Source organism: Aotus nancymaae, unplaced genomic scaffold (genome assembly GCF_030222135.1).
Source record: "Aotus nancymaae isolate 86718 unplaced genomic scaffold, 86718_ANA_hifiasm-v0.15.2.pri h1tg000065l, whole genome shotgun sequence".
NCBI lineage: Eukaryota > Metazoa > Chordata > Mammalia > Primates > Aotidae > Aotus > Aotus nancymaae.
Window position 1 is genome coordinate 7600903 of NW_026988480.1, and position 23365 is coordinate 7624267.

At 46.3% G+C, this 23365-nt stretch overlaps 2 protein-coding genes across 6 annotated transcripts in view; both read left to right on the top strand.

Moving 5' to 3' along the window:
- Positions 1 to 23365, top strand: part of TNS3 (tensin 3) — a 319311-nt gene that overhangs the window by 152395 nt on the left and 143551 nt on the right. For all 5 annotated transcript variants that reach the window (XM_064366692.1, XM_064366695.1, XM_064366694.1 and 2 more), the window contains 5 exons: positions 2605 to 2776; positions 4506 to 4556; positions 6653 to 6775; positions 12850 to 12914; positions 17339 to 17422. In XM_064366692.1, coding sequence (XP_064222762.1) covers positions 2605 to 2776; positions 4506 to 4556; positions 6653 to 6775; positions 12850 to 12914; positions 17339 to 17422 — 495 coding nt within the window. The remainder of the gene's footprint in view (positions 1 to 2604; positions 2777 to 4505; positions 4557 to 6652; positions 6776 to 12849; positions 12915 to 17338; positions 17423 to 23365) is intronic.
- LOC110567959 (mitochondrial import inner membrane translocase subunit Tim10-like) lies at positions 6961 to 7345 on the top strand. The gene has a single exon (XM_064366644.1). It carries the CDS (start codon positions 7053 to 7055, stop codon positions 7323 to 7325), a length of 273 nt encoding a protein of 90 aa, XP_064222714.1. The 5' UTR covers positions 6961 to 7052; the 3' UTR covers positions 7326 to 7345.

Below are 23365 nucleotides of genomic sequence, written 5' to 3' on the forward strand. Positions count from 1 at the left end.
GGGATTACAGGCACACACCACCATGGCCGGCTAATTTTTGTATTTCTAGTAGAGATGGCGTTTCACTGTCTTGCACAGGCTGGTCTTGAACTTCACAGGTCAGGCTTTTCCTAAATGCTCTGTCAGGGTCAGAAGCCCAGCTGGTAGAAACACTTGTGATTGTCTTTGAGTAAATAATTCCACTGCTGAGGCTTGATTGTGCAAGTGTCACTTTGGGGGAGATTCCAGGTTTGATCAGGATGTACTGGCAAGAGCCCCTTAGAGCAGATGACGGGGGCCCTGAGCCAGTGCCCTGAGCCAGTCGGTGTCTTCTGGAGAGGCCCTCACTGTGGAGCCTCATGACCGTGGGTGGAACTTTATTTCTGTTCTAACAGTGTTGAAAACATTTGAATTGGACTTAAATTCATGTTGGATGAATAAGATAGAGGAAAAAGAAATTATTGGGAATTGTTTGGATGCTGATTGAACAAATCAACCTTAAAAAATAAATGTGGCCGGGCGCGGTGGCTCACGCCTGTAATCCCAGCACTTTGGGAGGCCGAGGCGGGTGGATCACGAGGTCAAGAGATCGAGACCATCCTGGTCAACATGGTGAAACCCCGTCTCTACTAATACAAAAAATTAGCTGGGCATGGTGGCGCGTGCCTGTAATCCCAGTTACTCAGGAGGCTGAGGCAGGAGAATTGCCTGAACCCAGGAGGCGGAGGTTGCGGTGAGCCGAGATCGCGCCATTGCACTCTAGCCTGGGTAACAAGAGCGAAACTCCGTCTCAAAAAAAAAAAAAAAAAAAAAAAAAAAAATAAATGTATCAGGTGGCCCACTCCTGTAATCCCAGCACTTTGGGAGGCTGAGGTGGGCAGATCACAAGGTCAGGAGATTAAGACCATCCTGGCTAACATGGTAAAACCCCATCTCTATTAAAAATACAAAAATTAGCCGGGTGTGGTGGCATGCACCTGTAACAGCTACTTGGGAGGCTGAGGCAGGAGAATTGCTTGAACCTGGGAGGCGGAGATTGCAGTGAGCTGAGATTGCGCCACTGCACTCCAGCCTGGTAACAGAGAGAGACTCTGTCTCAATAAATAAATAATAATAAATTTAAAAAGTATAGTATTGGATGTTTGATGTTACTCTTTCTTTTTGAATTGTAATAATGGCATTGTAGATGTTTTAATTAACAAGTGTCCTTTTGGAAATTAATACTACAGGATTTATAAATGACATTACATAATATCTGGGATTGCTTTAAAGCAACCAGAGTAGTGGAGAAGATCGCTGGGGGTATTGATGGACAAAGGTTGGCCGTGTGTTGGTAATTTTTAAGTTGGGTGATGGGCACATGGAGGTTTGCAAAATGGTTTTGTATGGTTTTGAATTTTTCTAAAATTTAAAAAAGAAGAGAAACACATAGGAGTAGTAAAAATGAAAACCCCAAAGCTGGTTGGTGGCAGCACTGTGGAGGAACTGAAGCACACATCCTGTGCACCCGCACCTCTGGCTTCACCTCATGGGGCCACCGATTGGGTTCGACCCCATCCCCTCTCCCTGGATCCATTTCCACCTCCTCCTATATACACCCTCAACCCTAATGTTAGGAGCCCTCCTGGGAGGGGCTTAGGCCTCCCAGGGACCCTCAGGGCTGGTGGAGAACCTGTGGTCTGTGGGAGGCCCTTGTCTCCGAGTCACCCTGGGTGCCTGGCTCCCACACTGCCAGTCCTCCCCAAGTCCTCAGCCTGCTGGCCATGACGTGGCCATTTCTGCCCTCTTCCCTCCTCCACAGTCTTCATCTCACATGTGGGTGCCTGCCCTGGCCACCTGTGCATGTGGGCGGGTGAACAGTCCCACTTTCTACCCTGCATCCACCTGGCCTGGGGTTAGGTGGGTAGGACCCCAGCGGTGCCCCACCGAGCTCTTAGCCTTCTGATGGGAACCCACTGAGATGCTCCTCAGTAGATGAAAGGCCGCTTTGATTATGAGGCTGCTGAATTCCTCCCCAGCTTGTCCCCTCTCCTGGGTGAGGTCCTGCCTCCTCCTTGGGCCTGCAGGGTCCTCTGTGACCATAGCTGGCCAGGTCACCAGCCTCATCTTTGGCCGCACCTGCGCCAGGATGCTGCACACAGACACGAAGAGCTGCTTGCTGACATTTGGCTTCTGCTCACACCACCCCCAGTTCCTCCCGGCTGCCTCAGGCCAACCTTGACACCTCGGAATGGGGTTGAGGCTCCCCTTCCTGGAGTCCTGCCTGGGACTATACTCCTGCTCCCAGTGAAATCACAAAAAGTCCCTCCTGCCTTCGTGCTTTTGCATCTGAGCCCATGAGTCACTGCTCTAAGATGCTTTCTCGCTGTGTATTCCCTGCCCGCAGCTTGCAGTACCCAGTTGTGCCCTGCTAGGAAAATTCGATCTCATGCCCCTCCCTGCACTGCCCACCGTTATGGGAACACAGCGCAGAGACGGCACACACTGTAAATTCCCACCACCGGCCACCCAGGTGCTGGTGTGAACACCTGGAGGATGAGTGTCTGTCGTCCTCTCCCTTTTCCAGAGGATGAATGTCTGTTGCCTCCTTACCCCGTTTCTAACCTGCCCACTGCTCTCTCGCAGGCCCGTCGTCCTGAGCCCCACCATGGAGGAGGGCCACGGGCTGGACCTCACCTACATCACGGAGCGCATCATTGCCGTGTCCTTCCCCGCCGGCTGCTCCGAGGAGTCCTACCTGCACAACCTGCAGGAGGTCACGCGCATGCTCAAGTCCAAGCACGGGGATAACTACCTGGTGAGCGGTGGGCGGCTCCGGGAGCCTTTGGGCAGGCTGTGCAGCAGGCACTCTGAGGGGACAGGCACCTGCAGAGCCCTGGTTTACACATGAGGGAGAAGCTGGAGCAGCCCAGGGCGCCCTGGTCCTCTGTCTCTCTGCTGCTATGCCTGGAGAGGAGCCTCATGTATCTCTGTAGGTAGCTTTCAGGGACACACGACAGCTGACTGCAGGGATGACCGCCGCCTTGTCCTGCATTTATCAGTGAGGCTGGCTCCCCAGTGCCTGGGGACATGTCCCCAGCCTGCCACCCCTGCACTCCCATGCTGCCTCCCTGAAATCAAAAGGCAAACTTGTGACTCTCCTCTTCAGCAAGAAATTAGGAAGACACATTAGGTGGGTGCCCAAGAAACCAGGGGCTGCCCTGCAGGCAAGGAGACAGGTCGATTTTCAAAACACACGTGTTGAGTTGATGGTGGAGCCCACAGCTGAGGAAGAAGACAGAGCAACCTCTCACTATCTCTTGCCCTCTGATTGGCCCCTTGTTTTCTGTTCCCATGGTTGCTAGCCCCAGCAGAGGCTGGCTGCTTCTGCTGTCAGCGGTCACTGATGGGGTTGAATGGCAGCTCCTTGGCACCTTCTCTCTACCTGCCTCCTTATCTGTAGTAAGGAGGCCTCCTTATCTATGGTAAAGCTAATCTGCCCTGAAAGCCTACAAGGCAGTCATTGTCTTCTTTGTGTGTCTGCTCCAATGACTGGGGCACCACTGGCTGGGAGAAGTTTACCCAAGTGGCAGAGTAGGATGTGGCCCCATCTGATGCGAGAGCAGCTCTGGCCAGGTGCTTCCTGTGTCCTGACCCCTCACACCCTGACCCTTCATGCACTCAGGCTCCTGCTCTTTCTCCCCTTGAAGCCCGTCTTACTGTGACCTGGCCATGGACAAGCCTCCGTCCTCACGTCTCTGACTCTGAAGTGAGAGGGATGTTTAGTTAATTTTTAAGGCTCCGTGCTGCTAGAACATTATTATTATTATTTTCTATTTTGCTCTACTTGAGTATTTAGGAAGGTTCCACAAACAGCTGTGGTTTTTCAGTGAACTTAGGACGTGGCTCTTGGCTGGGCATGAACTCAGCCCTTTCCAGGCCTGAGCCCACTAGGCCACAGAGGAGGGACTGCCCTCCTCACCATGTGCCATCTCTCTGTTGGGTCAGTTTGTGTTTGGGTCAGTTTGTGTTGCCAGGAGCAAAACCAGGGAAGTTATTTTATACACACACACACACACACACACACACACACACACACGTATACATATGTGTGTGTGTGTGTGTGTATACATATATATGTGTATATGTATATATCCTGTATGTTGGGATGTTTTGTAGCCAAGAGAATAAAAAAATAGTAACATGATAATTGCCTGGTTTAATACTGTTTAACGAAGCAGAATATAGACTTTATGTGTAAGGGCTCTGTATGCCATCCCTAACTTATTTTATTTGCTTTCTATTCTGTGACAACACACATGCTTGTACTTTTCAATCTTTTCTGATCCTCAGTGCCTGGAAGGCAAACGTCATGTCAAAATGCAATGGTGTCTTCTCCTTTCATCTGTGATGTCAGTGATTTGTCTAAAAGCTTTTTCCCCCCGATTCTTGAGTGTAAAGATTTTAAGTATTTTTTTAAAAGTTAAAGTATTAATTTTTTAAAATATTAAAATCTATTTTATACAAGGCATTTTTCTCTTTTATAGGTATTAAACCTTTCAGAAAAGAGATATGACCTTACGAAGCTTAACCCAAAGGTATGGAGTTTATCCCTTTATAGTCTGCATTTTGTAAAATGTAAACAATGCTTATTTTGTGCAAAAATAATTTGCTACTAGTCTTTGTGGACTGTGACTTGATAAGGGGTACTAGGAATTGTTCTTATCAATTTTTTAATTGCTTTTTCTTTAGTTTGAAATAGTTAGAGATTCATAGGAAGTTGTGAAAATACAGATCCCCTGTACTCCTCACCCAGTCTTTCCAGTGGGAGAATCTTACAACACTAATAATGAAATACCTAGGCCAGGAAGTTGGAGCTGGTACAGTCTGTGGACCTCACTCACATTTCCCTGGTTTTTGTGTACTTGTGTGTTTCTAGGCATCATGTGTATAGATGATATATACTGCATATATGTATGTATAGAACAAATCTATACACATGATGCTTCCTCCTCCACCTCCTGGGATCTTTCATATGTAATGCATATTTATATATTTTTTTAAGTACTTTTTTTAAGTTTGAGATAGAGATTCACCGTGGGTGGTGCTTTATTTCTGTTCGAACAGTGTTGAAAACATTTGAATTGGACTTAAATTCATGTCAGATGAATAAGATAGAGGAAAAAGAAATCCTTGGGAATTGTTTGGATGCCGATTTGAACAAATTAACCTTAAAAATAAATGTATCGGCTGGCCATGGTGGCTCATTCCTGTAATCCCAGTGTGTGTGTATATATATGGCCTATGTGTGTACATATATATATTCTGTGTGCGTATATATATGTATATGTATACTATAGACTTATTATAACAGAACAAATCTAAACTGCATTATATGTATGGATTTGTTCAACCACCACAGATAAGAGAGAAAACATTTTCATCAGCACAGGGGTCTCTTCTCCTAGTATCTCTTTATGGTCATAGTCATTCACTCTTTCCATGATCATTTTCTTTTCTTTTTTTTTTAATTTTACTTTACGTTCTGGGATACATGTGCAGAACGTGCAGGTTTGTTACATAGGTATACACGTGCCATGGTGGTTTGCTGCACCTGTCAACCTGTCATTTGATTTTAAGTCCCTCATGGGTTAGGTATTTGTCCTAATTCTGTCCCTCCCCTTCCCCCATCCCTCCATGATCATTTTCAATAGCAAAATTTGGGAGAATAATTTTAAGACTGAGTCAACATAGCTTATGGTACATATATGTATGTATATTCTATGTGTTGAAATGTTTTGCAGCCATTAGAATAAAAAAGCAGAATCATGATAAGTTGCCCATTTCAATACTAGTTAACAATAGTAGAGTATAGAATTTATAATAATAGTATCTCAGTTATGCTAAATGTACGTAGAAAGGGATTCATGAAAAGGTTACAGTGGTTGGTTATCTTTGACTGGTGGCAGGGGTAGTGACTTTTCCTACTTCTTGGCAGTGTTCTGAAATTTCCAAAGATTTTACGCTGTTTCTGCGACTTTCATCCTAAGATAGAGCTCTTTGTCCTCCCCCTACTGGCAAAAGGAAATCAAAGGAAAAGCAACGCCCCCGTGTGGCCGCTGTGGGCCACTGTGGAGTTGCGTGTGCCTCAGAACGCTCAGAGCTGCAGTTCTGCACAGATCCGCTGTGTCCTTAGTGCATGGTCATGATTTTCTTTGTCCATGCACTAAAATTAATCATGGGTTTGAAGGTGCTTCCTCCTTCAGTCCTGCCTTTCCAGGAGTTTGCCTCCGCACAGCATGTGGGAGATGGCTGGCTGCACTCTCCAAATTGGTATTTTAACTTGAGTGGGGGGATTGCAGCTTGGGGCTAGGACTCTTGTTTGAAATCTCACTGGACTGTGGCCCCCTTCACACAACCGGCACCATCAGCAGCTCCCCAAAGACCTTTCTAGAATTGTCGCCCCAGCTGTGGAAGAGCAGATGAGCCCCTGGAAGAAGAGGCATCACGTGGGCAGCGTAATGCTTTATTTTTTTCTTCCCAGTGAAGGATGCTCACTGAGTTTTAGGAAAGGGTCACGCAGCATGTTCTTTACTCCCAAATGAAATATACTGATGACGAAAGAAGTCATTGTGAAATGGCCTCAGAGGTTTCATGAAATGGAAACTGAGGAAGCTCCCCTCTCTTGTTGCAGATCATGGATGTGGGCTGGCCGGAGCTCCACGCACCGCCCCTGGATAAGATGTGTACCATATGCAAGGCGCAGGAGTCCTGGCTGAACAGCGACCCCCAGCACGTGGTTGTCATTCACTGCAGGGTGAGTGCGCCCACCTCTCACCCTCGGGGGTCTGGCGGGGTGTCAGCCCTTGGAGTTGAGATGGAGACCAGTGCTGCCTCTGAGCACATTTCTGCTTTGAGCCTGTGTGACGTGCTCCTCATGGGTTTGTTTTTAGGTTTTCTTACTTGCTCATAAAGAAGCAAACAAAGGGGTAACATTATAATATTTGTGAGAAGTTGGGGTCTCCGTGGGCATTGTGATCCAGGTAGTGGATTAGGAGGCCAGAAGGAGATCCCTTCCAGGGTGCTAGGTTGAGATGGATCTGCTCAGGACCCAACAGCTGGCTGCAGAGCTGGAGGTGGAGATGATGGCCGATATGTACAACAGAATGATCAGTGCCTGCCACCGGAGGTGTGTACCTCCTCACTACAAGGAAGCAGAGCTGTCCAAGGGCGAGTCTGTGTGCCTGGACCGATGTGTGGCTAAGTACCTGGACATCCATGAGTGGATGGGCAAAAAGTTGACAGAGTTGTCTATGCAGGATGAAGAGCTGATGAAGAGGGTGCAGCAGAGCTCTGGGCCCGCATGAGGTCCCAGCCAGTATACACCCTGGGCTACACCCCAGCCCTCCCCTCTTGAATAGAAGTGCCCCCAGTTGGGTGTCATCTGTGAAGACTGCCAGGCCTAGGCTCTTGGTAGAGAGTCTTCAAGATCCCAGAGTGGTAGTGCTTTCTCCTGGTGAAGGAGTATTTGTCACACTGGAATGTGACTGTGTGTCTATGTATGTGTGTATATATATATTAAAACAACTTTGCTGACACCTACAAAAAAAAAAAAAAAGAAGCAAAGAGTTACCACACCTCCCCAGGTTTGACTTTAGAATTTATAGGATTGGGGTCCCTGTGTAGCTGGACATTTGGAACTGTTGACCACGATTAGGAGAGCAAGTCCTTTCATTTTTATTGAATTGTATTTTTTGTGGAAAAGCCTCCTTTTCAGAAGAGCAGTGCACTTTTCAGATGGACTGTGCCAGACTTTCCATGCCATCTGAGTTACGGTAATCAGTCGATGGACTAGATGATGGCATGATGCCATTGTAGTGAACACATGGTCCTTTCCACGCAGAGCCATTGCAGTGCAGACGTGGCCTGCCCATCTTCACAGAGTGTCCGGGACTGCCTGTGTGTCAGCCCTGCCAGGCCCGGTGGGTGCCGGCACCCCAGGTGGGTGCTGGCGGGCACTCCTCCTCCTGGCTGCTGCGGGGTCCTTCCATGCCTCCTCCTTCCACCTCCTGGGATCTTTCCTCTTAATTCCCAGTTTTCTCAGCTGCTTTGTACTGCTTCTGAAATGTGATTGGTGTTGAAAAGGGTTGAACTGAAAGCAAACTTACTGAGGGATAAGTGTGTGAAGCTTAACCCTCCCGCCAGAAACTTACTATTAGAGAAAAGCTCTTATCCCAGTTACACCTCGAGGGAGGGAGGAATCCTTTGGGAAAGGATGTCTCCAGTGGGCTGGGGTCTCTGTTCGTTAAGGGGCAGCTCCCTCTGTTATCTGTTCGACAAAGCATTCTTAGGACCATAAAAGTATCTAAGAGGTGTTGACAGTTCAAGATAGAAGTGTTTTTTTTCTTCCAGACTCTTTCACACTAAAAGAACTGCACAGAAATTCATTGTATTATGGAATTTAGTTTGAAAGAAGCTTCCCTTTGAGTTACATTAGACTCTTAGTAAATGTTTTCTACAAAGGCACTAATGTCGGCTGCCTTGTGGATGGTGTTTACAGCTGCAGGGCATTTGACGACCATTCGATATGCAGGACACGTCCATCAGGGCACATAGATGTTCTTTGCTTCTCTCAGGTGTTATCTCTTTCCTTACATCTAACTTGATCATATTTTCCCCCCAGATGGATAGGTACACGCATTAGGACTCTTACCAAATTGTCTGTATTGACCTGATCTTTTCAAGTATTATGTTAGAATTATGGATCCTCCACCCAAATTGTGTTTTGGTGCAAACTGAAAGAGAGAGACAGACAGACAGAAAGACTTTTAAATAATTATGATTCTTGTTAATTAAAACAAGCTATGCTTTTCAGGCTTGGTGTGGTGATTTGGGTACAGTGAGTCTGATATTGATGGGTCATCATTGCCCAGGATTACACAGCAGGCTGCTCTTAAGCAGCATTCCTGACCTGTGGGCCTGGGCCCAGCAGCACACCTGGACACGTGTGGAAAGTGCAGGTTGTAGGGCGCACCCAGACCTGCTGCCAGCTGCATCGTCAGAACACTCTCGGAGTTGCTGGACTTGCAAAGGGCCACCCTTGGCCATTTATTCCATTTCAGTTGTTCACTTCCATTTTTTGAGGAAATTGAAAAAAATGATGAGAAATAAATGATGAGATGACGTAAAACATGTGGGTCCCAGTGGGGACTGCCTAGAGCTTTCTAAAATGCACCCTTTCCCTAAGCAACTTTGGGCTTTCTGGACAGCTCTTGTTAGTGGAATTCATGGGAACATGTTGAAACTCCTCAGAAGTGATTTGCTAATTGCTTGCCCTCTTCTGGTGCCATTGTAAACCATTTTTGAAATGCTTAGAAACTATGCCCTGAGAGATAAGCCCTCTTTTAATTTGAAATTGCTGATGTCCATGTTAACAGAAGTTCGTCATCATCACTGCGGGGGTGAAATCGCTGACACTTGCCGAAATCCGCCTACTTTGCACAATGCACGTTTCCTTCCACACATGCCAGGAATTTCTAGCATAGCTGGGCCTGTCTCAGCCTGGGCGGGAACAGAGTGAGGGTCGGTTCTGCTGTGCTTCCCGTTCTGTTGTGTGAAGCAGAGGCTTGTGTTTGTGTGGGTGTGTGCAGTCTCCTCACCCCTCCACACCCTGGTTATTGATTGACCAGAAATGGTCTGCAGTTCTTTTGGCAGATTTCATCCACACCAACTTTCTGTTTCTGAGTCCATGAATACCCACCGCAAATTGTGCAATTAGTGATTCTATAATTTTTGTTAAGAACAGTTCCAAGTCCAAAAGAATGCTGCTTCCCCAAAAATACAATAGCCCATGAGCTGATCATGCCCTCTTCTGTTTTCTACAACCTGTGAGCTAAGAGCTGTATTTACAACATTATATGAAGGTATCCTACTTCAGTTCCATACATAAAGTTTGAGTGGGACGTGGCTCATGTACATCCATGGCTGCTTCCCCCCACACTGCAGGGGCAGGTTTGAATAGTTGCAAGAAGACCTCGCAGCCTGCAAAGCCTTAAGTGCTTACTGTTGTGTTGAGAAAGACCTCACATCAGGATACTGCTGGCCTTGTAAAATGAGTTTGAAAGTGTTTGCATCTCTTCACCTTTCTGGTGGAGTTTGCATTAGTCTGTTTTCTGTTACTTACGACAGAATACCTGAAACTGGGTAATTTATAAAGAAAAGGTATTTATTTCTTATATTAATATTTATAGGGGCTGAGATGTCTAAGCTCAAAGGGCTGTGTCTGGTAAGAACCTTCTTGCTGTTGGGGACTGTGCAGAGCCCTGAGGCTGCATGGGGCATCACATGGCAAGGGGGCTGAGGGTGCTAGCTCAGGTCTCTCTTCCTCTTCTTAGAGAGCCACCAGTCATGCTCTTGTGATAACCCATTAACCCATTAGTTAATTCATCCACAGATGTATTAACCCATACATGAAGGCAAGGTTTCTTATGACCTAATCATCTTTTAAAGGCCTCATCACCAGTCAGTACTGCCACACTGGGGATTAAATTTCAACATGAGTTATGGCAGGGGCCAATATTTAAACCATAGCAAAGTCTTTTTTTTTTTTTTTTTTAATTTCCCAATGTTTGATAGAATTAATCAGTTAAGTGAGCAGGTCCTGGGCTTTTCTTTGATGGAAGAGTTTTTATTACTGATTCAATCCCCTTACTTGGTATGGTTCTGTTCAGATTTTCTGTTTCTTCATGTTTCAGTCTTGGTAGGTTGTATGTGTCTAGGAATTTATGAGTTTATTCCAGGTTATCCAATTTATCTCCACGTAATTGTTCGTAGTTTTTTTTGTGATTCTTTGTGTCTTACATGGCATCAGTTATGGTCATGACTACTGTTTGATTTCTGATTTTGAGTCTTCTCTTTTTATGTAGTCTAGGTAAAGGTTTGTCAATCTTGTTTGTCTTCAGAACCCTTAGTTTTGTTTACCTTTCTATTGTTTTTCTAGTCTCTATTTTATTTGTTTCTGCTCTGATCTTTGCTATTCCCTTCCTCTGCTAATTTTGGATTTAGTTTGATCTTTTTCTAGTTCCTTCAGGTGCAACATTAGGTTTTTTTGAGAATTTTCTTCTCTTCTAACATAGACATTTATTGCCATAAACTTTCCTTTAGAACTGCCTTTGCTGCATCTGTAAGTTTTGGTGTCTTGTGTTTCTAGTTTTGTTTTTCCCAAGATATTTCGAAATCTCTCTTCTGATTTTTTTTCTTTGACCCAGTAGTTATTTAGGATCATATTGTTTAATTTCCATAAACTTGTGAATTTTCCAAGATTCCTCTTGTTATTGATTTCTAGTTTTATACCACTCTGGGCAGAAAAGATACTTGAGGCCAGGCACGGTGGCTCACACTTCTAATCCCAGCACTCTGGGAGGCCAACGTGGGCAGATCACCTGAGGTCAGGAGTTCGAGACCAGCCCGGCCAACATGGCGAAACCCCATCTCTCCTAAAAATACAAAAAAATTAGCTGGGTGTGGTGGCATGCACCTATATTCCCAGCTACTTGGGAGGCTGAGGCACGAGAATCGCTTGAACCCATGGCGGCAGAGGTTGCAGTGAGCTGAGATCGTGCCACTGTACTCCAGCCTGGGCGACAGAGTGAGACTCTGTCTCAATTAAAAAAAAAAGGAAAGGTACTAGATATCATTTCAGTCTCCTAAAATTTGCTAAGGTTTGTTTTTTGGCCTAACATGCTATCTATCCTGGAAAACTTTCTGTGTGCGTATTAGGAAGAATGCGTATTCTGGTGCGATGTTCTGTCTATGTCTGTAAGGTCTATTTGGTCTGGAGTGCATGCTGAGTACCCTGTTTTCTTATCGGTTTTCTGTCCATTGTAGAAAATGGGGTACTGAAGTCCCCTACACTTGTGGTATTTTTGTCTGTCCTTTCAGATCTGTTAATATTTGCTTTATATATCCATAAATAGTGCCACAAAAGTGATTGATAATGGGGTGAATCTCACCACCATGTGTGCCTGTTTTGACTGAGGTGTTCTTTGTAGGTGAATTGCTGTCAACTATAGCTTTATGCAAGAAACATACTAGTATCCCTACCGTAAATAACTGCATGTTCCAGGATTCAACTGCAAAGTGCCCGCATTGAGTATCTTTGTAAGGCATGCTCTTGACTTTGACTGACAGAGAGAAGGATTATCCTGGGTGACATTCATGTATGACTGGGTTTATCATAATTGTGACTTGAATTTAAACGGTAGTTTTTTTCTCAAGAAGTTAGGGAGCTACATATTAGAGGCCCTGCCACTTTGGCTTTACGTGATTCCAGATCAGGGGTTGGCAAATATTTTTAAAAAGAGCCAGATTGTATATTACACTTTGCAGGTGCCATGGTCTTGATAGAGATACCCTGCAGTGAGGGTAGAAGCAGCTCTGGATGTAGGTGAACAGATGGGAGTGGCCGTGTTCTATCAAACTTTATGTATGGACCCTGAAATCTGAACTTCAGCATATTTCACATGGCGTGGAATCTTATCTTTTCAAAATTTTTCCTCAATGGTTTGAAAATGTAAAAGCGACTCTTAGTTCACAAGTTGTGGGAAAGTAGGTAATGGGCAGAAGTAGCTCTTGGGCTGCGGTTTGCTGTCTGCTGTTGTAGGTCGTGAGAGTAAGTTCTAGAAGGTGGCACTCAGCGTGCAGATTCCCTGTTGCAGAGACTCCAGTTGCACTGGGTACTGACTCTCCCAGACAGGAAGGCTGCAGGTAATGCTGGCCTAAACTCCAAAGCATGCTCTCTATTATTTTGTCCACGAGTGAGTCTTTTCTTGTTCTAATTACATCTCTGCTGTGGGATTTCAGAGAAAATCAGCGCATTTTTGTCTCCTACAGGGCGGGAAAGGACGCATAGGAGTGGTCATATCATCCTACATGCACTTCACCAACGTCTCGGCCAGGTAGGATGAAGATGTCAGCCCGCTGTCTTGCAGTGCTAAAAGCTCAGCCTGCATGGGGCTGGAGGCTGTCTGCGGGGAGCTGTTCTGGACACCAAGGGCTCAGCTGACCTGTGTTTCATATCCCTCAGTGCTGGGGTGGTCAGTGCCTGGAAACCCAGCTTACAGTTAAGCGTTTAATCTTGTGAAAGTGGCATTTTCCAGGTTGGGTGGCTATGTATGATTGATTCTAAGTACTTCCATGGAGGCATTAAAAAAATAAGTGGCCCCACTGTTCCTTTTTCTCTAATAGAGAATTCTCTAATAAAAAACAACAGAGGTAAAAGTCACCGTTCGTTACGAAAATTAAGAACAGAGTGGTCTCACTAAATCAGTTCATACCTTGTGTATATTAATGGTGACAGCCACCTCTTTTTTTTACAGGCACTGGGCCTCTGGGAAGTATACTGAATATTTTCCTTTCTCCCTGAATTCTGACTAATCCACGAGGCTGTTACTGTCATTCCCATTGCACAGATGAGGGAAGCAAGGCTCAGAGGAGCCAGGTAGCTTGCTCATGATCTCACAGCCTGGGAGTGGGGAGCCAGGTCTGGGCTGGTTTCCATGAGATGGAACTGTAATTGTGGAGACTTTGGAGGTGCCACTGGGGCCCTTAGTCAGGCATGACACAAACACGGCCGGGCCATGAGGACCCCAGCCCTGTGGCGGCCCTCCTGGCCATGGGCAGCCGTGGTGTTCCCCAGCAGCCTTCCCACAGTGCAGATCTTCACTCACGCTGAAATGCAGTGCAGAAAATATCATTATTTATGGGGTCTGCATTTGCAACTGCCCTGTCTTCTCAATGGCCTCTTTGTAAAACCTGAGCTTTCCATTCTGAGGAAATAGAAGCTTATTCACATCAGCCAATAAACCTTTTCCTTTCTAGTACCAAGGAGTGAAATTTGACTTTCTGAATGTTTTCTCTGGAAACAAATTGGGGAGCTGGTGCCTGCCAGGCAGGAAACCCAAGCCCCAAGTGAAAATCAGATTCCCTCTTGGTGAGAATAATCATCAATGCGTGTGTGCCAGAAAAATCGAGATTCCTGGTCACATCCATCCCTCAGCGTTGCCACAGACATTTGGTTGGCCACCAAACATAGCCTGGCTGGTTCTGGGCAGAGACCACCTGAGCACTTCTTTATTTTTTTTTGAGACAGAGTCTCGCTCTGTTGCCCAGGCTGCAGTGCAGTGGTACAATCTCTGCTCGCTGCAACCTCCGCCTCCCAGGTTCAAGCGATTCTCCTGCCTCACCCTCCTCAGTAGCTGGGATTATAGGCGTGAGCTACCAGGCCTGGCTAATTATTTTGTTCTTTTTAGTAAAGGCGGGGTTTTGCCATGTTGGCCAGGCTGATCTTGAACTCCTGACCTCAGGTGATCCAGTTGACTTAGCCTCCCAAAGTGCTGGGATTACAGGTGTGACACACTGCACCTGGCCTCACCTGAGTATTTCTAACCCCAGCAAAGTAGTGCTGCCTGAACCGAAGTTCCATGCACTGTGGATAATCCTGTATTTTTTGGAAAGCGTAGTAGGTTAAGGGCTAAAAACACATCCTTGACACTCTTCCCACAAACTGCTTTCTCTCAGTTGTCAATATGTATTTCAGCTGCACGTGTCAGGCAGTTTACCTGAATCTCTCTAAGCCATCCTTACCTGGAAAACGTTGGTAGTCTTACCTCCCAGAATGTCGTGACAGTTCAACCTATCATTACACAAAAAGCACTTAGAACAAGATCAGTAATCAGGTATTGGCTGTCATTAATGCTGCTGTGATTAGTAGGAGTAATAGTATGAAGTGCCTTTCAATTATATGGGCTGAAACCACATGCCTTTTGTGACTTGCTTTTCTATATTAATATCTTTTTTTTTTTTGAGACAGAGTCTCGCTCTCTCATCAGGCTGGAGTGCAGTGGTGCAATCTCGGTTCACTGCAACCTCCACCTCCCAGGTTCAAGCAATTCTCCTGCTTCAGCCTCCTGAGTAACTGGGATTACAGGCACATGCCACCAAGCCCAGCTAATTTTTGTATTTTTAGTAGAGATGGGGTTTCACCATGTTGGCCAGATGGTCTCAATCTCTTGACCTTGTGATCTGACGGCCTCGGCCTCCCAAAGTGCTGGGATTACAGGTGTGAGCCATGGCGCCCAGCCGTGAATATCATTTCATACGCATCATTCCCTGACATGATTTCAGTGGCAGCATAGCACTTTATTCAATGGATATGTTATGTATTTAAGCATTTGCTGATTTGGCCTATCCAAGTTGCTTCCAGTTTGTGTGTGTGTGTGTATGTATGTGGTGTGTGTAAATTTAGGTTGCTTCCAGCTATTTTCTACGGCAAAGCTTGCCACGATGAACACATTCTTATTTATTTATTTATTTTTTTGAGACGGAGTTTCGCTCTTGTTACCCAGGCTGGAGTGCAATGGCGCGATCTCGGCTCACCGCAACTTCCGCCTCCTGGGTTCAGGCAATTCTCCTGCCTCAGCCTCCCGAGTAGCTGGGATTACAGGCACGCGCCACCATGCCCAGCTAATTTTTTGTATTTTTAGTAGAGACGGGGTTTCACCATGTTGACCAGGATGGTCTCGATCTCTTGACCTCGTGATCCACCCGCCTCGGCCTCCCAAGGTGCTGGGATTATAGGCGTGAGCCACCGCGCCCGGTGATGAACACATTCTTATATGTACATCTTTGATCATTTCTACAATGTTCCCTCTTAGATTACATTCCAGAAATAGAGTAATCACAGATAGCACGAGCACACGTTTGAAGTCTTTATCACAAACTACAAACAGAATGAAACAGAAACTTCAAGTCACCAGGAAAGAAGAACATTCTTGTATCAACACCATAAAATAAGAGTTATAAAGACAAAAGCAGTACTAATATTATTGCTAGTAATAATATTACTATGCAAAATAAACATTGGTCAAAATATATTCTCAGCAGTTAATAAAACAAGTGAATTCCAAAAAAAGGAGTGCTTAAAAGTCTCTGGGAGGCGATGGAGCTTTGCTCTCCTGCTCAGTATGTGATGGATTCGGTGCTAATGTGGACACTTCTGTTTGTGACTGCCCCACCAGCCCACCCCTTGCCTAGCAAATGCATGCAGCAAGCTGTCCATTTCGTAGCATTCTATAAAAGTCAAGTCACACTCAACTTACTTTTGAGTATGTTTCTTTTTCCTCCTGCCTATCTCTCTACCAGTGTTTTCCAGGCCTTTATGAGGTCCACAGTGCTTATGTACATCATTTTTCTGGAGGTGTGCAGACATGTTTTTCTAAGAAAGGATTTTTTTTTTTTTTTTGAGTTGGAGTCTCGCTCTGTCACCCAGGCTAGAGTGCAATGGCGTGATCTCTGCCGACTACAACTCTGCCTCCCAGGTTCACGTGATTCTCCCACCTCAGCCTCCTGAGTAGCTGGGAGACAGGCACCTATCATCATGTCCGGGTAATTTTTGTATTTTTCGTAGAGACAGGGTTTCACCATGTTGGCCAGGCTGCTCTTGAACTCCTGACTTCAGGTGATCTGCCCGCTTTGGCCTCCCAAAGTGCTGGGATTACAGACGTGAGCCACGGTGCCCAGCCTATCAGGGTTTTAAGGAAGCATTTGGCTCAAATGAGTTTGAGTTGTTAAGACACAGAACTCATACTCCATGGTGGGTGCTGAAGTCAGATCAGGAAGCCCCACGAATGCCCTGCTGTGAGGTTTCTGGAAGGTCTGTCAGATACTACCTGTGGGCATTGTGGAGCTGGCATTAAAGGTCAAATACGTTGTTGGAAAGTGGGGTTACTTTCTATGGCAGTCACTTCAAAAACAATGATGCAGCCCTGAGGCCTCACACACCTTTCCAACCCCAGTATCCTGCGGCCTTCTCTTGGGACTTCGTGGGGGCTCTGTTCATTTTCCTGCTCTGGGTTGCTCCCCGCATCCTCGTGGTCCTGAGACTTGAGTCTGCCTCTTGTCTCTCGCAGAGCCCACTTAACATGGCCTCTTTTATTTGGGAGGTAGGGTGGCCAAAAGACAGTTTTGGACACCAGCCCTGACACCTGCCTGCTGAGAAGCCTCAGCCAGGTCTTCTCCTGCAAACCAGGTATTCAGCACATCTAAGTATCGTACCTTTAGATAAGGTGCTGTTGTTTCAGATGAGAGTTCTGACCCTGCACTATGGCTCCCACTTTGAGCACAGCATATTACTGCAGGGAAAATGAAGTCTAAGAAGAGACAGGGGAACGGGGTGTGCACAGGTGCAGCAAAAGAGTGAAGCCCCTTGTGTGAGCTGGTTGCTTTCAACAGCCATGGGACTTGTCCCCCGTCATGCACGTACGTACGTGGTGTGAGTTCCATTGAGTTGACTCTCTTTCTTTCTATCTCTCTCTTTCCCCAGCGCTGACCAGGCCCTTGACAGGTTTGCAATGAAGAAGTTTTACGATGACAAAGTTTCGGCTTTAATGCAGCCTTCCCAGAAACGGTATGTATACATCCCCAAAGCCAGAGTGAAGAGGTGAATGAAATTTTACATATAAAAATGTGAAAACAGAAGAGGCATCTCTTCTGTGTCCCAACACCTTGGGTCATGCCAAGACCATATATGAAGCGGGAGCTTGTCCCTCCCAGAGGTGAAGGGCTAAGCTATCCTGCGTGTCTGCGGTGAGAGAACCCCATATGCTGCTGGCCTGCACTGACAGAGGTTGAGGGAGGACTTGCCCCAGTTGGCATCTTCCTCTCTTGCAGTGAGTGACTTTTGATTTCCATTATTATGTTGGAACTTGGTTCTATGGCTAGACAGGGGTCAGTAAACTCTAGAGAGTGAATATTTTAGGCTTTGCAGGCCACAGGATCTTTATCACAACTGTTCTAACATGAAAGCAGCCCTGGGCAATATGGAAATCAGGGAATGTGGCTGTATTCCAATAAAACTTTACTTATGCAAACACTTTACCAGTTGCATTTGGCCAATTCTTGTGGCTCATCAGTTCCCTGAGGCCAGGGAGTATTTTTCCGTCATGCTGCCCATCTCTCCCTTCTCTACTCCTGGGCATGACTTCAGGAAGGCCCAGTAAGTGATGGGGAATAGCCGTGGTGGCGAGGGGGCGGAGGGTGAGGGGGCGTGCAGAACTTTCTCCTTTTGTCACCCGCCCAGCAGGCTGAGGTCAAGAACCTGAGCAGGGCTGGCTGAGAGGCAGTGAGAAGGACCCACAGCTGGCTCCCCATCCAGGTGCACTTCCTCTATGGATGGTGACACTTAGAGCCAACCAGGTAGCTCTATGGCATATTTCAAACCCCACAGCAGGGCATTTGTAGGAGAAGTGCCAAGCCGATTGGCAAATGGTGTTCTGTTTTGGAGACAGGTAGTTGCACACCCGACCTCGTGTATGCAAACCCTGATGCCTCATGTCTGTTTTCTTCAGTGCAGCTGAGGGCTATGTCAGCAGACATGGGGGTAGACGGGCAGAAAGGGGTTTCAGCCATCACCAGAGACACCTTTTCCTTTTGTGTTGCTGTTTCCAACGGCCTGGCTCTGTTTCTCTTGAGACCAGGTGTGTTGGAGGAAAGTGGGCTGGGGTGTGGGATAGTGGACAGCAACAGGACCAAATGCAGTGCAAGTTGCATGCAGAAAACTCAGCATTTTATAAAATATTTTAGTGAGGCTGGGTGTGGTGGCCCATGCCTGTAATCCCAGCACTTTGGGAGCTCGAGGCGGGCAGATCACGAGGTCAGGAGATGGAGACCATCCTGGCCAACGTGGGAAACCCTGTCTCTATTAAAATACAAAAAAATTAGCCGAGCATGGTGGCATGTGCCTGTAATCCCAGCTAGTTGGAAGGCTGAGGTAAGAGAATCACTTGAACCTGGAGGCGGAGGTTGTAGTGAGCTGAGATTGCGCCACCGTGCCCCAGCCTGGGCAACAGAGCAAGACTCTGTCTCAAAAAAAAAAAGTTTTTTTTTAGTTAAACAGTTGCTTGGGGGTCTTTTTTTGAACCATTAAGTGTTATTTCTTTGTTGAACAGTTTCCAAAATGGTGCCATTCATATGACCTCCCACATGGAAAATGAGGCATCCATCAGTGGGGGTAACCCAAGCAGAATGCTTGGCATGCAGGAAGGAAGGATGGCTCTTCTTCTTTTCTTTCTTTCTTTCTTTTTTTTTATTTCTTACGGCACCAGCAGCTTGTTTGTTACATTAAAAGAATATGGAAAAAGGGGGAAAATATCTCCTCATTTTCTTTTTTCTTTTTATTTTTTTGAGATGAGGTCTCGCTCTGTCACCCAGGCTGGAGTGCAGTGGCGCAATCTTGGCTCACTGCAGCCTCTACCTCCTGGGCTCAAGCAGTCCTCCCACCTCAGCCTCCTGAGTAGCTGAGACTATAGGTGCACATCACCACCCCCAGCTAATTTTAAAATTTTTATGGAGACAGTGTCTGACTATGTAGCTCAGGCGGGTCTTGAACTCCTGAGTTTGAATAGTCCTTCTGCCATGGCTTCCCAAAACGCTGGGATTGCAGGTGTGAGCCTCTGTGCCCTGCTGTCCTCATGTTCCCATGCCCAAGGTTTTCATGCATCCTTTCTGTCATTGCACATTTGCAGCTAGAAAATTTGCATTTTTAAATATTTGCTGGATTCGGTTTTACATTCCAAGGTTAGTCCCTCTGCTCCTGAGATTAGGGAAATGCCCCTTATTCCTTGCTGTTTTCCTTTTATCTTGACCAGAGCCTGCATGAAAAGATGCTCACCAAATGGTAATTGAGTGTGTAAACAACTGAATGAATGCATAAGATAAATCTGGAGGAATGTTTGAGACCAGAAGAACGTGTGATGACAGCTTGTATGGGAATAGGCTCTGTGATGGGAAGCGTCTCTGTTGTCCTGAACGATCTGGGGAGTGGGGGTGTGTGCTTTGCAGACTGTTTTAGGACTAAGCTGAAGAAATTATTTTAAAGTCAAACTTGTAATAGTCACTCTTGAGAATAATTAATTAGCATGGAGTTTGTGTCTGAGAAGCTCAGATGTCTCAACAGCAACTCTGATAGGGGTCAGTCTTTGTTACCTTGTTTGTTACATTAAAAAGTCATGGAGCAGTTGGCCCATGGAGCTGGGTCAGCCGTGTGCCCGTGTAAGTTTTCTGTTTTCATACCTTTCTTGCCTTCAGCGAACCTTGAGCAGTAGCTTGTGGAACCCCGGTGTGGCCTCCTGTTGGTGCTCATTACCACCATTGTGTTATTGAGGCACCCCCGAACTTCCGTCCCTGAACTTGGAAGACTTCCTCTTTGAGAAGTAGTTAAAAAGAAATCCTGGGCGTGGCATAGTGGCTCTAGCCTGTAATCCCACTTCTTTGGGAGGCTGAGGCAGGACAATCCCTTGAGTCCAGGAGTTTGAGACCTTCCTTAGCAACACAGGACGACCCCGTCTCTACAAAATAAATAAATAAATAATAAATAAATAAATATAATTAGCCGGATGTGGTGGCACACACCTGTAGGCCCAGCTGGAAGCTGAGGTGGGAGGATCCCTTGAGCCCAGGACTAGGAGGTTACAGTGAGCTGTAATTGTTTCACTGCATGCCAGCCTGGATGACAGAGCTAGACCCTGTCTCCTCTCACCTCCCCACAAAATCCTGGCATAGTTTGGGTTTACTGTCAGCATCACGTAAATAATATTAAATTATTAATGTTTCTGACGTCTCTCTTCTCTTTTCCACCTTTCTTTCTTTCTGAGAGAGTTGAGACAGTAGCGTACATTTCTTGGCTCTGCCACTGGGTTAATGGGGAAAGTGACAGACTGTTGTTTCTTTGGGTAACTGATCTCTCCTGAGTGTTGGCTGCCAAGGTGACCCTGGGAGGTCCCAGGTGGGACTCACCCAAGACCACTACTCATGCTGTCTATGCATGTTTGGGTGTCCCTTTGAGGTAAAGGGAAGACAAACAAAGCAAACGTCTTGGCATTCAGAAATCAGGCATTATCCTGTATGGTGTTACTGGTGGAAGCTATCTGAGTTATCAGCAGTGAATCCATAAGGGTCTGTAGCAACCTCAGTTCTTGCCTGCTCAGAAGAAAGAATTTTGACAAGGGGCATAAGGCAGAAAAAGAGACAGAGGCAAGTTTTAGAGCAGGAGTGGAAGTTTATTTAAAAAGGCTTTAGAGCAGGAAAGAAAGGAGAATATGCTTAGAAGAGACCCAAGTGGGCATAAGAAGGTCAAGTGCGGTGTTTTACCTTGGTCCTAGGATTTTATAGGCTGGCCCACTTCCCCCGTTAAAGGACTTTATAGTCTTGTGCCCCTTTCCCATGAATCTTCCCTTAGGGCGGGCTGCCCGCATGCATAGTGCCCTCCTTTTACTTGAGAAGTGAGCACACGCACGTATTTAGGAAGTTGTACGCATGCCCATCTGAGGGTTTCTCTTATCTGATGTGCCCCCAGAGGGTCATACTCTGCCATTTTGTCTTTTTTTTTTTTTAATTGCATTTTAGGTTTTGGGGTACATGTGAAAAACATGCAAGATTGTTGCATAGGTGCATACGTGGCAGTGTGATTTGCTGCCTTCCTCCCCTTCACCTATATGTGGCATTTCTCCCTATGCTATCTCTCCCCAACTCCCCACCCCCCCCGTCCCCCCTACTCCCCGCAACAGACCCCAGTGTATAGTGCTCCCCTCCCTGTGTCCACGTGATCCCAATGTTCAACACCCGTCTATGAGTGAGAACATGCGATGTCTGCTTTTGTGTTCTTGTGTCAGTTTGCTGAGAATGATGGTTTCCAGGTTCATCCATGTCCCTACAAAGGACGCGAACTCATCGTTTTTGATGGCTGCATAATATTCCATGGTATATATGTGCCACATTTTCCCTGTCCAGTCTATCATCGATGGGCATTTGGGTTGGTTCCAGGTCTTTGCTATTGTAAACTGTGCTGCAATGAACATTCGTGTGCATGTGTCTTTTGATACACGTTACCAAGGTGTGTCTCCCTGAAGCCTGCATTCAATTAATAGTGCAATAGTCATGGACCATCAGGAAATGGCCGCCTCCTGGCACCGGTTGCCAGTGTATCACTTTCAGAGAGGCAGTGTGATGATCGCCCAGCTGTCACCCAGCATTCCTAGTGGGTGCAGAAAGAGCCTTCTCCTGCCCTGCTCATGCCTAACTACCTGTAACAATGGAGTTATTTGGTTTTTGTTATTTCTGTCATTTTTGACAGAAGTACCTCAGGTGCCTGAAAGAATACTTTAAAGATACAAGGGGAGTAGTTTTCCACATTCTCTAAAGAATGAGGCTCCTCAGATAGTCTCTGAAATGCTTCTGTAACACACAAGTGGGCCCATTATTCAATGCCCAGATAGAGCTGATTTACCAAGACAGGGTAATTGCCATAGAGAAAGAGTTTAATTGAGGCAGAGCTGGCTAAACAGGAGACCAGAGTTCTATTACTACCCAAATCAGCCTCCTAGAAAATTTGGAGGCTAGGGTCTTTAAAAGATATTTTGGAGGCCAGGCGCGGTGGCTCACGCCTGTAATCCCAGCACTTTGGGAGGCTGAGGTGGGTGGATCACGAGGTCAAGAGATCGAGACCATCCTGGTCAACATGGTGAAACCCCGTCTCTACTAAAAATACAAAAAATTAGCTGGGCATGGTGGCGCGTGCCTGTAATCCCAGTTACTCAGGAGGCTGAGGGAGGAGAATTGCCTGAACCCAGGAGGCGGAGGTTGCGGTGAGCCAAGATCGCGCCATTGCACTCCAGCCTGGGTAACAAGAGCGAAACTCCGTCTCAAAAAAAAAAAAAAAAAGATATTTTGCGGGGGAAAGGGTGGCTAGGGAACGGGTACTGCTAATTTGTTGGAGGTGCAATCACAGGGGTGTAGAAAATGGCCCTCCTGCCGCTGAGTCCACTTCTGGGTGGGGCCAGATAACAGTTGGCAGGCCAGGTAGAGCTGTCAGTTGTCAGAAATGCAAAGCCTAAAAGACATCTCAAAAGGCCAATCTTAGGTTCAACAATGGCGATGTCATCTCTAGGAGTAACTGAGGAAGTTGCAAATCTTGTATTCCCCAGAGTAATCTTTTAAGTCTGCACCTTCGCAGAATTCAAGCTGCTTTCATCCTCCCAACCTGGTGGTCTTTCATTAATTTTACAAAGGTGGTTTAGTTTTGGGCTATTATTATTTATACCATAAACTTTACTTTCTCCTAAAATTAGTTCGGTCCAAGCCCAAGAATAGCCTAGGGCAGTTAGGAGGTAAAGGCAAAATGGGGGTTGGTTAGATTAGATCGCTTTCACTGCCATACTTCTCTCACTATTAAAACTTCTGCAAAGGCAGTTTTACTTCCTGTCCCCGTGGCCCCTCCCTGCATGTCCTCCTTGCTGCCCCCAGCCTGCAGAAGAAGGGTGACCATTCCTCAGGGAGCCACACACTTCACCTGGGT

Coding starts and splice junctions, on each gene's coding strand:
- LOC110567959 (XM_064366644.1), top strand. CDS start 7,053: ATGGATCTGCTCAGGACCCAACAGCTGGCTGCAGAGCTGGAGGTGGAG.